This window comes from Musca vetustissima, unplaced genomic scaffold (genome assembly GCF_032173495.1).
Source record: "Musca vetustissima isolate MV318-11 ecotype Yass unplaced genomic scaffold, APGP_CSIRO_Mvet_v1 utg29163, whole genome shotgun sequence".
In the NCBI taxonomy this organism is placed as follows: domain Eukaryota; kingdom Metazoa; phylum Arthropoda; class Insecta; order Diptera; family Muscidae; genus Musca; species Musca vetustissima.
Window position 1 is genome coordinate 1 of NW_026878112.1, and position 15,816 is coordinate 15,816.

At 34.1% G+C, this 15,816-nt stretch overlaps 1 protein-coding gene across 1 annotated transcript; it reads right to left on the reverse strand.

Annotated features, from left to right (window-relative positions):
• Nucleotides 1-1,657: 1,657 nt before the first annotated feature.
• LOC133322916 (intraflagellar transport protein 80 homolog) lies at nt 1,658-6,227 on the reverse strand. Its single transcript, XM_061531868.1, has 8 exons — nt 6,034-6,227; nt 5,693-5,970; nt 5,457-5,635; nt 3,450-3,677; nt 3,013-3,392; nt 2,782-2,951; nt 2,303-2,699; nt 1,658-2,236 (listed from the first exon to the last, which is right to left on the reverse strand). Exons 1-8 carry the CDS (start codon nt 6,225-6,227, stop codon nt 1,660-1,662), a joined length of 2,403 nt encoding a protein of 800 aa, XP_061387852.1. The 3' UTR covers nt 1,658-1,659.
• Nucleotides 6,228-15,816: the final 9,589 nt, after the last annotated feature.

The window sequence follows — 15,816 nt, forward strand, 5'->3', positions numbered from 1 at the left end:
AATATTTTTTCAGAGATCCATACAAGACGTGGATTTTTTAAAGATTTTTTTTTCAAGGGTCAATTTCAAAGGTCAATACAAGGCGCGGTTTTTTAAAGAATATTTTTTCAGAGATCCATACAAGGCGTGGATTTTTTAAAGAATATTTTTTCAGAGATCCATACAAGGCGTGGATTTTTTAAAGAATATTTTTTCAGAGATCCATACAAGGCGTGGATTTTTTAAAGAATATTTTTTCAGAGATCCATACAAGGCGTGGATTTTTTAAAGAATATTTTTTCAGAGATCCATACAAGGCGTGGATTTTTTAAAGAATATTTTTTCAGAGATCCATACAAGGCGTGGATTTTTTAAAGAATATTTTTTCAGAGATCCATACAAGGCGTGGATTTTTTAAAGAATATTTTTTCAGAGATCCATACAAGGCGTGGATTTTTTAAAGAATATTTTTTCAGAGATCCATACAAGGCGTGGATTTTTTAAAGAATATTTTTTCAGAGATCCATACAAGGCGTGGATTTTTTAAAGAATATTTTTTCAGAGATCCATACAAGGCGTGGATTTTTTAAAGAATATTTTTTCAGAGATCCATACAAGGCGTGGATTTTTTAAAGAATATTTTTTCAGAGATCCATACAAGGCGTGGATTTTTTAAAGAATATTTTTTCAGAGATCCATACAAGGCGTGGATTTTTTAAAGAATATTTTTTCAGAGTCTACCAAAGGCGAGGCGGGGATTTTTTAAAGAATATTTTTTCAGAGATCCATACAAGGCGTGGATTTTTTAAAGAATATTTTTTCAGAGATCCATACAAGGCGTGGATTTTTTAAAGAATATTTTTTCAGAGATCCATACAAGGCGTGGATTTTTTAAAGAATATTTTTTCAGAGATCCATACAAGGCGTGGATTTTTTAAAGAATATTTTTTCAGAGATCCATACAAGGCGTGGATTTTTTAAAGAATATTTTTTCAGAGATCCATACAAGGCGTGGATTTTTTAAAGAATATTTTTTCGATCCATGGATTTTTTAAAGAATATTTTTTCAGAGATCCATACAAGGCGTGGATTTTTTAAAGAATATTTTTTCAGAGATCCATACAAGGCGTGGATTTTTTAAAGAATATTTTTTCAGAGATCCATACAAGGCGTGGATTTTTTAAAGAATATTTTTTCAGAGATCCATACAAGGCGTGGATTTTTTAAAGAATATTTTTTCAGAGATCCATACAAGGCGTGGATTTTTTAAAGAATATTTTTTTTTTCAGAGATCCATACAAGGCGTGGATTTTTTTAAAGAATTTTTTATTTTTTCAGAGATCCATACAAGGCGTGGATTTTTTAAAGAATATTTTTTCAGAGATCCATACAAGGCGTGGATTTTTTAAAGAATATTTTTTCAGAGATCCATACAAGGCGTGGATTTTTTAAAGAATATTTTTTCAGAGATCCATACAATGTCCTCAGACCCTTGGAGATCACATTTTTTTCTATGAGTATTAATTGTTTCGTTCTTTCTTCTCTTTTCAGTCATCATTCCGCATTTGGGTACCCAAACGATTAAGACTACCACCGAAATGGCAATGGTGGCTGCCAATAACCTCATCAACGCCCTGGAAGGAAAACCTATGATCTGTCCTGCCTATTAAATTTTCAAATTTATTCATCATTATCCTTTACACTCAAACTAATAAATAAAGTATCCCATTCTTCACGATTCAAAGCGTTCAAATATTTCCTTCTCTGTTCCAGTACCACTTCCATTAAATCCGGTTCATGTTTTTGGGCCACCTCCAACGCCTTACGCCAGTTGTGCATACGCAGACACAATGCCACAGCTTCACGATATTTCCGATTATGAATTAATATCGTCTCCGCTTCAATAAGTCTACCCAACATCAGGGAATTTTCCGCCATATATTCCGGACTTGAGGGATCCAATGTTTTAATGTGCTGCAAATAGCTAACCTTATCGATTTGCAGAGCTGCCGAATAGGCTTCTTCGCTAATTTGTAGTTGATTTTTACGTGTAGCCACTGCAGCCAAGGTGGCCCATAAGTAGGCATTGTGGGCTAGGCGGCATATCTTCAGCGATTGCTGCCATTGGCCCTCGGCAAGGGTGCGATGCAATATCTCACAATACATATTCACCGCGATGGGCAGCAGAGCCCCTGAACAGCGGAATGTCACAATGGAATCTTCAAAGGACTCAATGGCAATGTTTTTACCAAATTCCCTAAAAGAGAACCAACAACAAAGTATTACAGATATCAAAAAATAGAAGAAGGGTAGCAAAACTTACGTTGCATCTATGGTCACTGTGGTCAGAGCAATAATTGTTGGATCTGGTGCCCCCTCCCCGGGGCAATACCAGATGCTATAGCATGTGTCATGGACACCCACCAAAATATTGGACTCACTTGCCCATTGTACTGTCGTCACCTGGGTTCCAATTTTATATATTTCTCCAGAGCTCGATCCACTGATACTACCAGCAATGGCACTTCTTTCGTTACTGCTATTCAAATTTCTGGTCTCAGTTATATACAATTCCCGATTGTTGTCTATCATCACAACAAATTGATCATCGACAGTTCCAGCACGACAAGCCGCAATTTCGGCAATTTGTGTCTTCGCCTTTAGCATGAAGGGTTCATATTGCCGCGTCGCTCCCGGTATTAAATCGAAAATGTGAAGGACTAGAATAAGAAACATGTACACAAAATTATAATGGTAATACACTTTTTTTCAAGGACCAAAAAGGTGAGTTCATTAACTTACCCATTGTATCCGAATTATCTCTAACCACCAAAGTATCCAATCCTAACGAAATACTGCGGCCATTTAGCAATGGTATTTGAGCCTGGCTGCCCGGATAGCGTGGATTCAAATGTAAACGTCCGGTGTAGGTATAAACCCATATAGAGGTGGAGTCCAAGACCATAAAAAACCTAAAAAATATATTTGAACGATTTTAATACTGTTTAAAAATATAAATTAAAAAACCCTTACTTCTTCCCCACTTGTATAACCCTGACATCGGTCCGGCCATCAATAATAATCGGTGTATTGATATATTTTTCATTATAAATATGTATTTGATTCGAGGTGGCCACAATCAGATGACCATAACCCACGGCGAAATTTATAACACGTTCAGTAAATTCCAGCATATCACTGCTGCCATTCGATGTATCTTCCAAACGCAGGGATTTCCTTCCTGTTGTTGTGGCCTTTAAGTTCCTCGATATCATTTGCTTTTGGACAATATAGCCCACAATTAGTTGTCCTGTCGAGGTACCACATGCCACCTGAGTACCATCCGAGGACCAGGAGAGGGTGTGGAATGATCCAACAACAGGTTCATTGAATCGGGCTGTGCTATAGGACCACTGGAAGAGAGAATATTTTCTTAAAATGGGATACATGCCAATTTTTCGGTTACTTACCCCCGCAGTGGAACACAGTTTTAGCATGTTGAAAGTGCTGACCAGCAGTATATCCTTTTCGGGGTTAAAGGCCACAGCCGTTATGGCATATTCTTCGGTGGTACTGGTGAATAAATTCGCTCCCTGGGAATCCCAAATTTTAAAACGATAATCTTCTCCACCAGAGGCTATGATATTCGATTGTGATGACCAGCTGAGGGATAAGACCAGGCCATCATGGGCACGCCACTGTCATGAGGAAAATAGGAAAAACAAATCGAAATTCAAAAAATTCTTACAAAATGCCAAACATAGGGTCATAGGAGGCCTGAAAATATACTCAGAATGCATTATTAGATGTCTGAAAAAGCTTAGAGTTTAATATTAGAAGGTCAAAAATAGGCTTAGAAGGTCTGAACAAATATTCTTAAAGTGTAATATTAGGGGACTCAGAAAAATATTCCCAAAGGGTAATATTAGGAGGTCGGAAAAAGATTCTTAGAAGGTACCATTCTGTGCCCTGGAAAAATATTCTTAGAGGTTTAAATTTGGATATCTGAAAATGGTTTTAAGAAACTCTAAGTATTGCTGGCCTTTCAATATATATTCTTTAAAAAATCTTCCATGTAGCAAATATTCTTTAAAAATTTCGGACCTTCGGAAAAAACATCCAAGCCACCAAAAACATTGATAAAAATCCTTAAGAAGCTCCTTACAAAATTCAGGCCTTTAGAAGGACATTTAGGAGGACGTTAAAGAAATCTACAAAATCCGCGCATTGTTTGGTTAGACCCTGATAAAATATTCTTTAAAAAATCCGCGCCTTGTTTGGTTAGACCCTGATAAAATATTCTTTAAAAATCCGCGCCTTCTATAGACACTGAAAAAATATGCTTTAAAAAATCAGCGCCTTCTATAGACCTTGAAAAATATTCTTTAAAAAATCCACGCCTTTTTTAGACCATGAAAAAAAATTTTCTTTAAAAAATCCACGCCTTTTTTAGACCCTGAAAAAAAAATTTCTTTAAAAAATCCACGCCTTTTTTAGACCCTAAAAAAAATTTTCTTTAAAAAATCCACGCCTTGTTTAGACCCTGAAAAATTATTCTTTAAAAAATCCACGCCTTGTTTAGACCGTGAAAAAATATTCTTTAAAAAATCCACGCCTTGTTTAGACCGTGAAAAAATATTCTTTAAAAAATCCACGCCTTGTTTAGACCGTGAAAAAATATTCTTTAAAAAATCCACGCCTTGTTTAGACCGTGAAAAAATATTCTTTAAAAAATCCACGCCTTCTATAGACCGTGAAAAAATATTCTTTAAAAAATCCACGCCTTCTATAGACCCTGAAAAAATATTCTTTAAAAAATCCACGCATTTTACAGACCCTGAAAAAATATTCTTTAAAAAATCCACGCCTTTGGTAGGCCTTGAAAAAATATTCTTTAAAAAATCCACGCCTTTGGTAGGCCTTGAAAAAATATTCTTTTAAAAATCCACGCCTTTGGTAGGCCTTGAAAAAATATTCTTTTAAAAATCCACGCCTTTGGTAGGCCTTGAAAAAATATTCTTTTAAAAATCCACGCCTTTGGTAGGCCTTGAAAAAATATTCTTTAAAAAATCCACGCCTTGTATAGACCCTGAAAGAATCCACGCATAGTTTAGACCCTCAAAACTATTCTTTAAAGAATCCACGCCTTGTTTAGACCCTGAAAAATATTCTTTAAAAAATCCACGCCTTGTTTAAACCCTGAAAAAAATATTCTTACAAAAATCCACGCCTTCTATAGACCCTGAAAAATGTGTCCTTTAAAAAATCCGCCTTGTTTAGACGCTAAAAAAATATTCTTTAAAAATCCCTGCCATCTATAGACCCTGAAAAAATAATCTTTAAAAAATCCGCCTTGTTTAGACGCTAAAAAAATATTCTTTAAAAATCCCTGCCATCTATAGACCCTGAAAAAATAATCTTTAAAAAATCCACGCCTTTGGTGGACTCTGAAAAGATCGTTTGGTCTTCATACTCACCCTTATCAATTTACTATTGGCCGCCAAAGGCTTCACCGATATATAGCTGCCCTGACAGAATACAATCGATGTGGAATTGGGTGCCCATCGGGCACATCGTATTGGCTCATCACTTTGTATGACCGTTGAGCGTAACATTCCCGATCGGGACCAGATTTTGATGACACCATCTTCGCCAGCTAGAAAAAATAAACCTCAATATCAATTAAGACTTCCAATAAAATTTCAATCCTTACCAGTCAACAGTCCAGCTGCATCGGGACTCCATCTACCCGACGAAATGGCCGCAGCATGGGCTGTAATACTCCTCTCCACCCTTGAACTTTTATTCAAAATAATAAAACGTCCATCATTGCTACAGATTAATAGAGTGTCACTACCCTTGCCCCCACCACTGCTGCGGCCACCCAGTAGCAACCAATGTAAATCTGTGGGTATGAAATCATCCGGTAATTTTGCCACTTCCACAGAGTCCCTTGTTGCCGAACTCCATTTGAAAATTTGATGGTCATCACTGTAATAGAAACAAAGTAGAATTATTTTTTCCTTCTCCATATATTTTTAAATTTATTCTAACCTCACAAAATAAATTTCATCATTACTGCTCCAGTCGACACAGCTCAAGGGGAGATTTTCCAATGTCTTATCCTTACTCGAATTTTCTTGATTACCACCAGGTCCACCAATATCCTTATTGGAAATTATTTTCAATGGATATTCGCCATTGATATTCGATGGAGTCTTTTTGCAGATGTGGGTTTTCAATTTCATTTTTTTGTTGTTCTTTTTTTGTTCTGCTATTCCATTTGACGTTTAGGAGGCTCAAAAAAGGACTGAAGGATTCGTTTTTTCCTACCAACCAATGCCATGGCAACGTATCGGTTGGTTACAAGATGAACGTTTCGCCGGTAAAACACCTGCTACATTTTGTTTTCATTGCATTTGAAAAATAGGGGGTTGGTTTGATTGATAATGGGATAGAGTTGTGGCTACTAGACCATAGATGGCACCCTCTAGTTTTCTCATTGGTTGAGAAATTGGGTACCTATGGCTTTGCTATGAAATCTCAAATGTGTTCCCATCCAAATAGGGCTATAATATTAACAATCTTTTTATATTTTTGTAAAAAAATACGTTTTTGGAAAAAATATTCATTTAAAAATCCACGCCTTATATAGGCCTTGAAAAAATATTCTTTAAAAAATCCACGCCCTTTGTAGGCCTTGAAAAAATATTCTTTAAAAAATCCACGCCCTTGGTAGGCCTTGAAAAAATATTCTTTAAAAAATCCACGCCCTTGGTAGGCCTTGAAAAAATATTCTTTAAAAAATCCACGCCTTTGGTAGGCCTTGAAAAAATATTCTTTAAAAAATCCAAGCCTTTGGTAGGCCTTGAAAAAATATTCTTTAAAAAATCCACGCCTTTGGTAGGCCTTGAAAAAAAATTCTTTTAAAAATCCACGCCTTTGGTAGGCCTTGAAAAAATATTCTTTAAAAAATCCACGCCTTTGGTAGGCCTCGAAAAAATATTCTTTAAGAAATCCACGCCTTTGGTAGGCCTTGAAAAAATATTCTTTAAAAAATCCACGCCTTTGGTAGGCCTTGAAAAAATATTCTTTAAAAAATCCACGCCTTATATAGGACTTGGAAAAATATTCTTTAAAAAATCTACTCCTTATATAGGCCTTGAAAAAATATTCTTTAAAAAATCCACGCCTTATATAGGACTTGGAAAAATATTCTTTAAAAAATCTACTCCTTATATAGGCCTTGAAAAAATATTCTTTAAAAAATCCACGCCTTTGGTTGGCCTTGAAAAAATAATCTTTAAAAAATTCACGCCTATGGTAGGCCTTGAAAAAATATTCTTTAAAAAATCCACGCCTTTGGTAGGCCTTGAAAAAATATTCTTTAAAAAATCCACGCCTTTGGTAGGCCTTGAAAAAATATTCTTTAAAAAATCCACCCCTTTGGTAGGCCTTAAAAAAATATTCTTTAAAAAATCCACGCCTTTGGTAGGCCTTGAAAAAATATTCTTTAAAAAATCCACGCCTTTGGTAGGCCTTGAAAAAATATTCTTTAAAAAATCCACGCCTTTGGTAGGCCTTGAAAAAATATTCTTTAAAAAATCCACGCCTTTGGTAGGCCTTGAAAAAATAATCTTTAAAAAATTCACGCCTATGGTAGGCCTTGTAAAAAATCCAGGCCCTTATGAAGGTCTTGAAAAAATATTCGTTAAAAAATCCAGGCATTTTATAGGCCTGGAAAAATATTCTTTTAACAATCCACGCCTTATATAGGCCTGGGAAAAATATTCTTTTAACAATCCAGGCATTTTATAGGCCTGGAAAAATATTATTTTAACAATCCACGCCTTATATAGGCCTGGGAAAAATATTCTTTAAAAATCCACGCCTTATATATGCCTTGGAAAAAATATTCTTTAAAAAATCCACGCCTTATATAGGACTTGGAAAAATATTCTTTAAAAAATCTACTCCTTATATAGGCCTTGAAAAAATATTCTTTAAAAAATCCACGCCTTTGGTAGGCCTTGAAAAAATAATCTTTAAAAAATTCACGCCTATGGTAGGCCTTGAAAAAATATTCTTTAAAAAATCCACGCCTTTGGTAGGCCTTGAAAAAATATTCTTTAAAAAATCCACGCCTTTGGTAGGCCTTGAAAAAATATTCTTTAAAAAATCCACCCCTTTGGTAGGCCTTAAAAAAATATTCTTTAAAAAATCCACGCCTTTGGTAGGCCTTGAAAAAATATTCTTTAAAAAATCCACGCCTTTGGTAGGCCTTGAAAAAATATTCTTTAAAAAATCCACGCCTTTGGTAGGCCTTGAAAAAATATTCTTTAAAAAATCCACGCCTTTGGTAGGCCTTGAAAAAATAATCTTTAAAAAATTCACGCCTATGGTAGGCCTTGTAAAAAATCCAGGCCCTTATGAAGGTCTTGAAAAAATATTCGTTAAAAAATCCAGGCATTTTATAGGCCTGGAAAAATATTCTTTTAACAATCCACGCCTTATATAGGCCTGGGAAAAATATTCTTTTAACAATCCAGGCATTTTATAGGCCTGGAAAAATATTATTTTAACAATCCACGCCTTATATAGGCCTGGGAAAAATATTCTTTAAAAATCCACGCCTTATATATGCCTTGGAAAAAATATTCTTTAAAAAATCCACGCCTTATATAGGACTTGGAAAAATATTCTTTAAAAAATCTACTCCTTATATAGGCCTTGAAAAAATATTCTTTAAAAAATCCACGCCTTTGGTAGGCCTTGAAAAAATAATCTTTAAAAAATTCACGCCTATGGTAGGCCTTGTAAAAAATCCAGGCCCTTAGGAAGGTCTTGAAAAAATATTCTTGAAAAAATCCAGGCATTTTATAGGCCTGGAAAAATATTCTTTTAACAATCCACGCCTTATATAGACCTTGAAAAAATATTCTTCTATAAATCCTCGCCATATATAGCCCTTGAAAAAATATTCTTCTATAAATCCTCGCCATATATAGCCCTTGAAAAAATATTCTTTAAAAAATCCACGCCTTTGGTAGGCCTGGAAAAAATATTCTTTAAAAATTCCACGCCTTTGGTAGGCCTTGGACAAATATTTTGTAAAAATCCAGGCTTTAGGAAGGTCTTGAAAAAATATTCTTTAAAATATCCGCGCTTTAAAAAATATTGGGCTTTTAATCTGCCCATAAAAACAACCACAACATCATTCATCATATTTTTTATAAATCATAATCGACAAAAAGAGACTTGGGGGGTTTAACCATAATCCATGTTATGGAACATGACAGGGCATTGATTATGTAAATATTTTACTATACTCTTTTTTACATTCAAGTAGATCCTTGTCCCTTCGGAACACAAAACTAATTTTTTGTATCAATCTTCTGTCATCAACAAACAATTCCTAATTTATGCATGTTTTTTTTTTTTTTTTTGTTTTGTAGTGTATGACAATTATGTTGTGTGACCTGATTTAAAAGGACGATGTCATTGTCCTTATACATTTAGGTTACACAACAAATAAAGCAGGTATTACCCATACGTGGCCCCTTTTCATTTACATCCATTCATTTGTTGTTACAATGTCCAATCAAGTTGAAAGTTCCACTTGATTGTTGTTTGTTTTATTGAAAATCGCTCATCTCATCATCGTCGTCGTCGGAGCTGATAAAGTTGTAAATGTGTTATGTTGACACATTCTGTTTTTTTTATGTCCTTGTGGAAGGTGTTACTGATGGGAATGTGTTTGAAAAACTTATTTTGAAAACTGACTGCGCCAAAAGTTCAACGTATATTGAACGAATAAGAAATACTTTTGAAATGGTGTACATGTCCAGTCCTTGAAAAAATATTTCTTTAAATAAATCCACGCCTCTCTCCATTGAAAAAAAAAAAAATCGTTAAGTTCGGCCGGTTCGATCTATTTATGGTCTCCAACATATTGAGTGTTTTAAGTTCAGTAAAGTACGTATAAACCCTTCAAAATACCGAAAATAGGGCGGGACTTTTATTTGTTTTGCCACAAAAGCGATGGTTCTCAAAAAAATTAAAAAATCGTTAAGTTCGGCCGGTTCGATCTATTTATGGTCTCCAACATATTGAGTGTTTTAAGTTCAGTAAAGTACGTATAAACCCTTCAAAATACCACTTCGATACGCTTCACTTCATACTTTTTAGGAGGTCCCAGTTCCTTGGTACAATTTTCTTTAAATTTGGTAGTGTTTTTTTTATAAAAACAACAAAGTGGGATTCAGCCTAACTATTTCGCAAAACAAAATTTTCTTTAAATATTAAAAATATACATTTTAACAACTATAAATTAATATTTGTTTATACAAATCCAAATATTAAATAGATCTCAAAAAACGCTTTTAATACCTTATGGAAAAATGTTCTTTAACAAATCAGCGCATTCAATAGTCCTTGAAAACAATTGTTTTTATAAAATAACTTAAATAACTATTTTTTTTTAATCCACGTTAAAGGGTCCTACCCTTGAACAAAATATTTCTATAAAATCCACATTTGTTCAATGTCCTTGAAAACATATTATTAAAGAAAATATCACACTGGACCACTGTCCTTGAAACCTTTTTTAAACAATACATGTCTTTAACAGTCCTTAGAGGTAATATTTTTTAAAAATATTATTTATACTATTCCACCATGGAAAAAAGATAATTCCATTGAAATAGCGCATGAAAAAAATATTTTACAAATCAGCGGAATGTCATTGGAAATATATATTTAAAAAAAATCCTCAATTGCTCCCCCCTCTGGCTATGCCGCTGACCTACATCATGAAATCCAATGGAAATCTGATTACCCTATTTCAGGATTCCAGCTCTATTGGTTCACTCTAAATCCAAATTGTACCAAGTTTGGTGCCATTAAATACTCATTCGTAGACATTTGTAAAACTTCCTACATACCGCAATCCAATACCCACTCAAAATGTCATGATTCTGGCTCTACCGATTCACCTAAATCCAAATTTAGTGTAATTTAGTACACATTTTCAGGATCCAAGCTCTATCAGTTCACCTAAAATTAAATTGTTCCAAATTTAGTACCAAAAAGTATGCATTTTCAAAACAATATCGATACCCCAATCCTACACTCAGTAACCTTATTTCCAATTGTCAGTGTTCCGGCACTATCAGTTCACCCAAATATACATTCGGTACTAATTTGTACACATTAATACGAATTTCAAAAATGTCCTACACCGCTCAATTCTAAACCCCAACAATGATCCTAGCTTCATATTTCAAGATTTCAATTCTGTGGGATCACCCAAATCCAAATTTTGTACTATTTAGTACTCAATAGTACGAATGTCCAAAACTTTCTACATAGGCTAATCCTACACTCCTACAATGGTCCTAACTCCAAATTTCAGGTACCCAGCTCCATCAGTTCACCCAAAATTCAAATTAAAACAAAATTTTTTACAATTAAGTACCCATAAGTATTAATTTCCAAAACTATATCGATACCTTATTACAGTGTTCCAGCTCTATCGGTTCACCTGAATATAAATTTGGCACCATTTTATACACATTAGTAGAAATTTCCAAAATTTTTTACACATCCCAATCCTACACTCCAACAGTGACTCTAACTTCAAATTTCAGGATTCCAGATCCATTGGTTCACCTTAAATTGTACTGGATTTAGCACACCTACGAATTTCAAAAATGTCGTACATATGTCAATTCTAATCCCCAACAATGATCCTAGCTTCAAATTTCAAGATTTCAACGCTGTCGGTTCACCCAAATCCAAATTTGGTACCATTTAGTACACATTAGTACGAATTTCCAAAACATTCTACATATCCCAATTCTACACATTAACAATGGTCCTAACTCCAAATTTCAGGTATCCAGCTCTGTCAAAATTCAAATTGTACCAAATTTAGTACAGATAAGTACCCAATAAGTACCCCAGAATGAATTTCTCAAACTACATCCATACCCCAATCCTACACTCCAACAGTAACCTTATATCCAAATTTCAGTGTTCCAGCCCTATCGTTCCACCTAAATCCAAATTTAATACACATTAGTAAAAATATCCCAAAACTTACCTCAATCCCGCACCCCAACAATGATCCTAGCTCAAAATTTCAGGATTACAGCTCTTTTAGTTCACCCAAAATTCAAATTGTACCAAATTTAGTACACGTAAATAGGAATTTCCCGAACTACCAACATACATTAATTCAACAATGCAGTAATCTTATTTCCTACATATCGCTATCTACACTTCGGATCAAGATTCCAGAGCATCCATTTCTCTAAATTCAAATTGTACCAAATATAGTACCATATAGTACGTTTCGTACACATGAGTATATCGACCCCACTTCTCAAGCCTAATTCGCTTTCCATTCACATGCTACGAAATTGAAATCAATTTTAGTAAATATTAGTACTTTTCGGATACTTACAGTTCGAATTTGCAGAAAAATCCTTTGCTACATCTATTCTACACTCCATCAATGACCCTCATTTTAAATTTAAGCGTTCTAGTTCTATCGGTTCGCCAAATACAAATGATATCATATTTAGTTCTTTTCGTACCGTTCTAGTATGAATTTCCAAAAACACAACCTTATCTGACACCTTTTTTCAATGGACTACCTATGGAATAGTTATAAGGCGTAGTTACGGTATACCTATGAACAGACATGTATAAAGCATGTCATTACCCTTTCGAAAATAGAATTTTAGTATGAAAATAAATTAAAAACCTGAACCCCCTCTGCGTACATCACTGCCTATGTATTTATACCCTTCAGCACACTGTGGTACAGGGTATTATGTCTTTGTGCATATGTTTGTAACAGGCAAAAGGAAACGAGATAGACACATGGTTCCTTTTGAGAATAAGCATAGAATCAATTTCTGAGTCGATTTATGCATGTCCGTCCGTCCGTCCGTCTGTTGGTGTTAAATTGTAAACAAAGTACAGGTCGCATTTATAATCCGATTTGGATGAAATTTAGTACAGCTCATTTGTTTGGCCCAAGGACGAACCCTATTGAAATTGGGGAAAATCGGTTCAGATATAGATATAGCTCCCATATATAATTTCGTCCGATTTTATGTAAGTGGTTTACCAAAGGCCCTATATTTCTTTCGATTTGCACGAAATTTCCCACAGCGCAATGAATTAGGTCTAGAATGGTGTGTGTTAAGTTTCCTGAAAATCGGTTCAGATTTAGATATAGCTCCCATATATAGTTTCATCCGATTTTATGTGAATGTTGCATTAAAGACCCTATATAGCTTTCGATTTGCACGAAATTTGGCATAGCGTACTCAATTAAGTCTAGAATGATATGTGCTGAGTTTCGTGAAAATCGGTTCAGATTTAGATATAGCTCCCATATATATTTTTGTCCGATTTGATGTAAATGGTGTGCAAAGGCCCTATATATCTTTCGATTTGCACGAAATTTGTCATAGCGTACTCAATTAAGTCTAGAATGATATGTGCTGAGTTTCGTGAAAATCGGTTCAGATTTATATATATATATATATATATATACTGAATTGAGTCTAGAATGATGTCTGCTAAGCTTCGTAAAAATCGGTTCAGATTTATATATATTATATCATGTCAATGTTCTTTCGAAAAGGCGGATTCTCTTAGGAGACATATGTAGCATATACCCAAAGTGGTGAAGGGTATCATATAGTAGGCCCAGTCCGACTTTACGAGTATCCTTACTGGTTTTATTATCAGTTTATAAAAAATAATTTATATGCACTAGATGTACAAAAATCATCTCACCCTAGATAATAATTTATATGTCCTGTGGTTATCGTGGATATGTATGTTAACGAGGATATTGACCTATTTTTGTCAGCACATATTTACACAATGTCCCATTTCCTTTCAATTAAGTAAATAATCGCTATCTGTCTATCATTTGTCACAATATTACCACCAGACAATTAAATGTAATTTTTATAAGATCTACTACCGTTCCAATGCCATAAGTGGCCATATTATTTTTCGGCTAATTATTTTATTTCCTTTTCGTTAACACCATCTAAAAATAAAAGTGTATGCGGAAAGGAGTAACACATAAACAGGAAATGACATTCAAAATATGTCGTATTTACCATAAATAGTTAATAGTCATAGTGTCATTATGACACTGATATAAACACAAATACTAAAACCAATTAATAAAACCAGGATATGTTTATGTTTTGTATTTATATTACAATAAATTCGAATCCTAATTGCTCACAGCCATTTACTGATTGTAAGCGATTTTTGTTATTTCCTGCGCTACCCATACCCACCTTCCAATTTTCGAACCTTATGGTCACATTAATGAAATGACATTAGAGTACACCATGTACGAAATCCTTAAACGTATGTCATGCTAATGTCCATATCCCCTTCCCGACACAATATTCAGGACACTTAAAAGTACATCGGTTGTGTGTGACCTGATTTATGCGGACAATGACATTGTCGGTTGAGTTTCCCCAATCACTTTCTTTGTTTCATTTTTTTAGATCAACTTGAAAATCTCCGGTCGTGTCATTTTTATCGTTGAAATTTATTTTTTTCTATAGTAGATTTTTTATAGCCTCCATTGAAGTCCTTAAAGTAAATGTAAATGAACTGCTTGCTGGTTGGCTGACTGACGACTGGCAGTGCGAACCGTTGACAATTTTATGTCACACATTGTAAAGTCATGTATTTCCGTTGGCACGAGAATGATATCCGGAGGAAACTTTTAAATTGCCGATTGATAAAATGTTAGACAGAACAAAATAAAAAATTATTGATATGGGACAGGATACATAAATACATTAAATAGTACTGGAAAAATATTCTTTTAAAAATCCACGCCTTTTATATGCCTCCGAAAAATATTCTTTTAAAAATCCACGCCTTTTATATGCCTCCGAAAAATATTCTTTTAAAAATCCACGCCTTTTATATGCCTCCGAAAAATATTCTTTTAAAAATCCACGCCTTTTATATGCCTCGAAAAATATTCTTTTAAAAATCCACGCCTTTTATATGCCTCCGAAAAATATTCTTTTAAAAATCCACGCCTTTTATATGCCTCCGAAAAATATTCTTTTAAAAATCCACGCCTTTTATATGCCTCCGAAAAATATTCTTTTAAAAATCCACGCCTTTTATATGCCTCCGAAAAATATTCTTTTAAAAATCCACGCCTTTTATATGCCTCCGAAAAATATTCTTTTAAAAATCCACGCCTTTTATATGCCTCCGAAAAATATTCTTTTAAAAATCCACGCCTTTTATATGCCTCCGAAAAATATTCTTTTAAAAATCCACGCCTTTTATATGCCTCCGAAAAATATTCTTTTAAAAATCCACGCCTTTTATATGCCTCCGAAAAATATTCTTTTAAAAATCCACGCCTTTTATATGCCTCCGAAAAATATTCTTTTAAAAATCCACGCCTTTTATATGCCTTCGAAAAATATTCTTTTAAAAATCCACGCCTTTTATATGCCTCCGAAAAATATTCTTTTAAAAATCCACGCCTTTTATATGCCTCCGAAAAATATTCTTTTAAAAATCCATGCCTAATATAGGCTTTGGAAAAATATTCCTTTTAAGAATATTCATTATGTAGTCCTTCGAATGAAAAAAATAAAAAAGGACTTTCCCCCAACCTTAAACAATTAAAAGAATCTAAACAAAGATTTTTTTTATTTTAGCCAAATATTTGTATTTTTGTTGCTATTATTGCAAGTAAAAACAATTTTTGGTTAAAATATTTGAGTCGCCTTATCACAGCTGAGGCATCAGTCG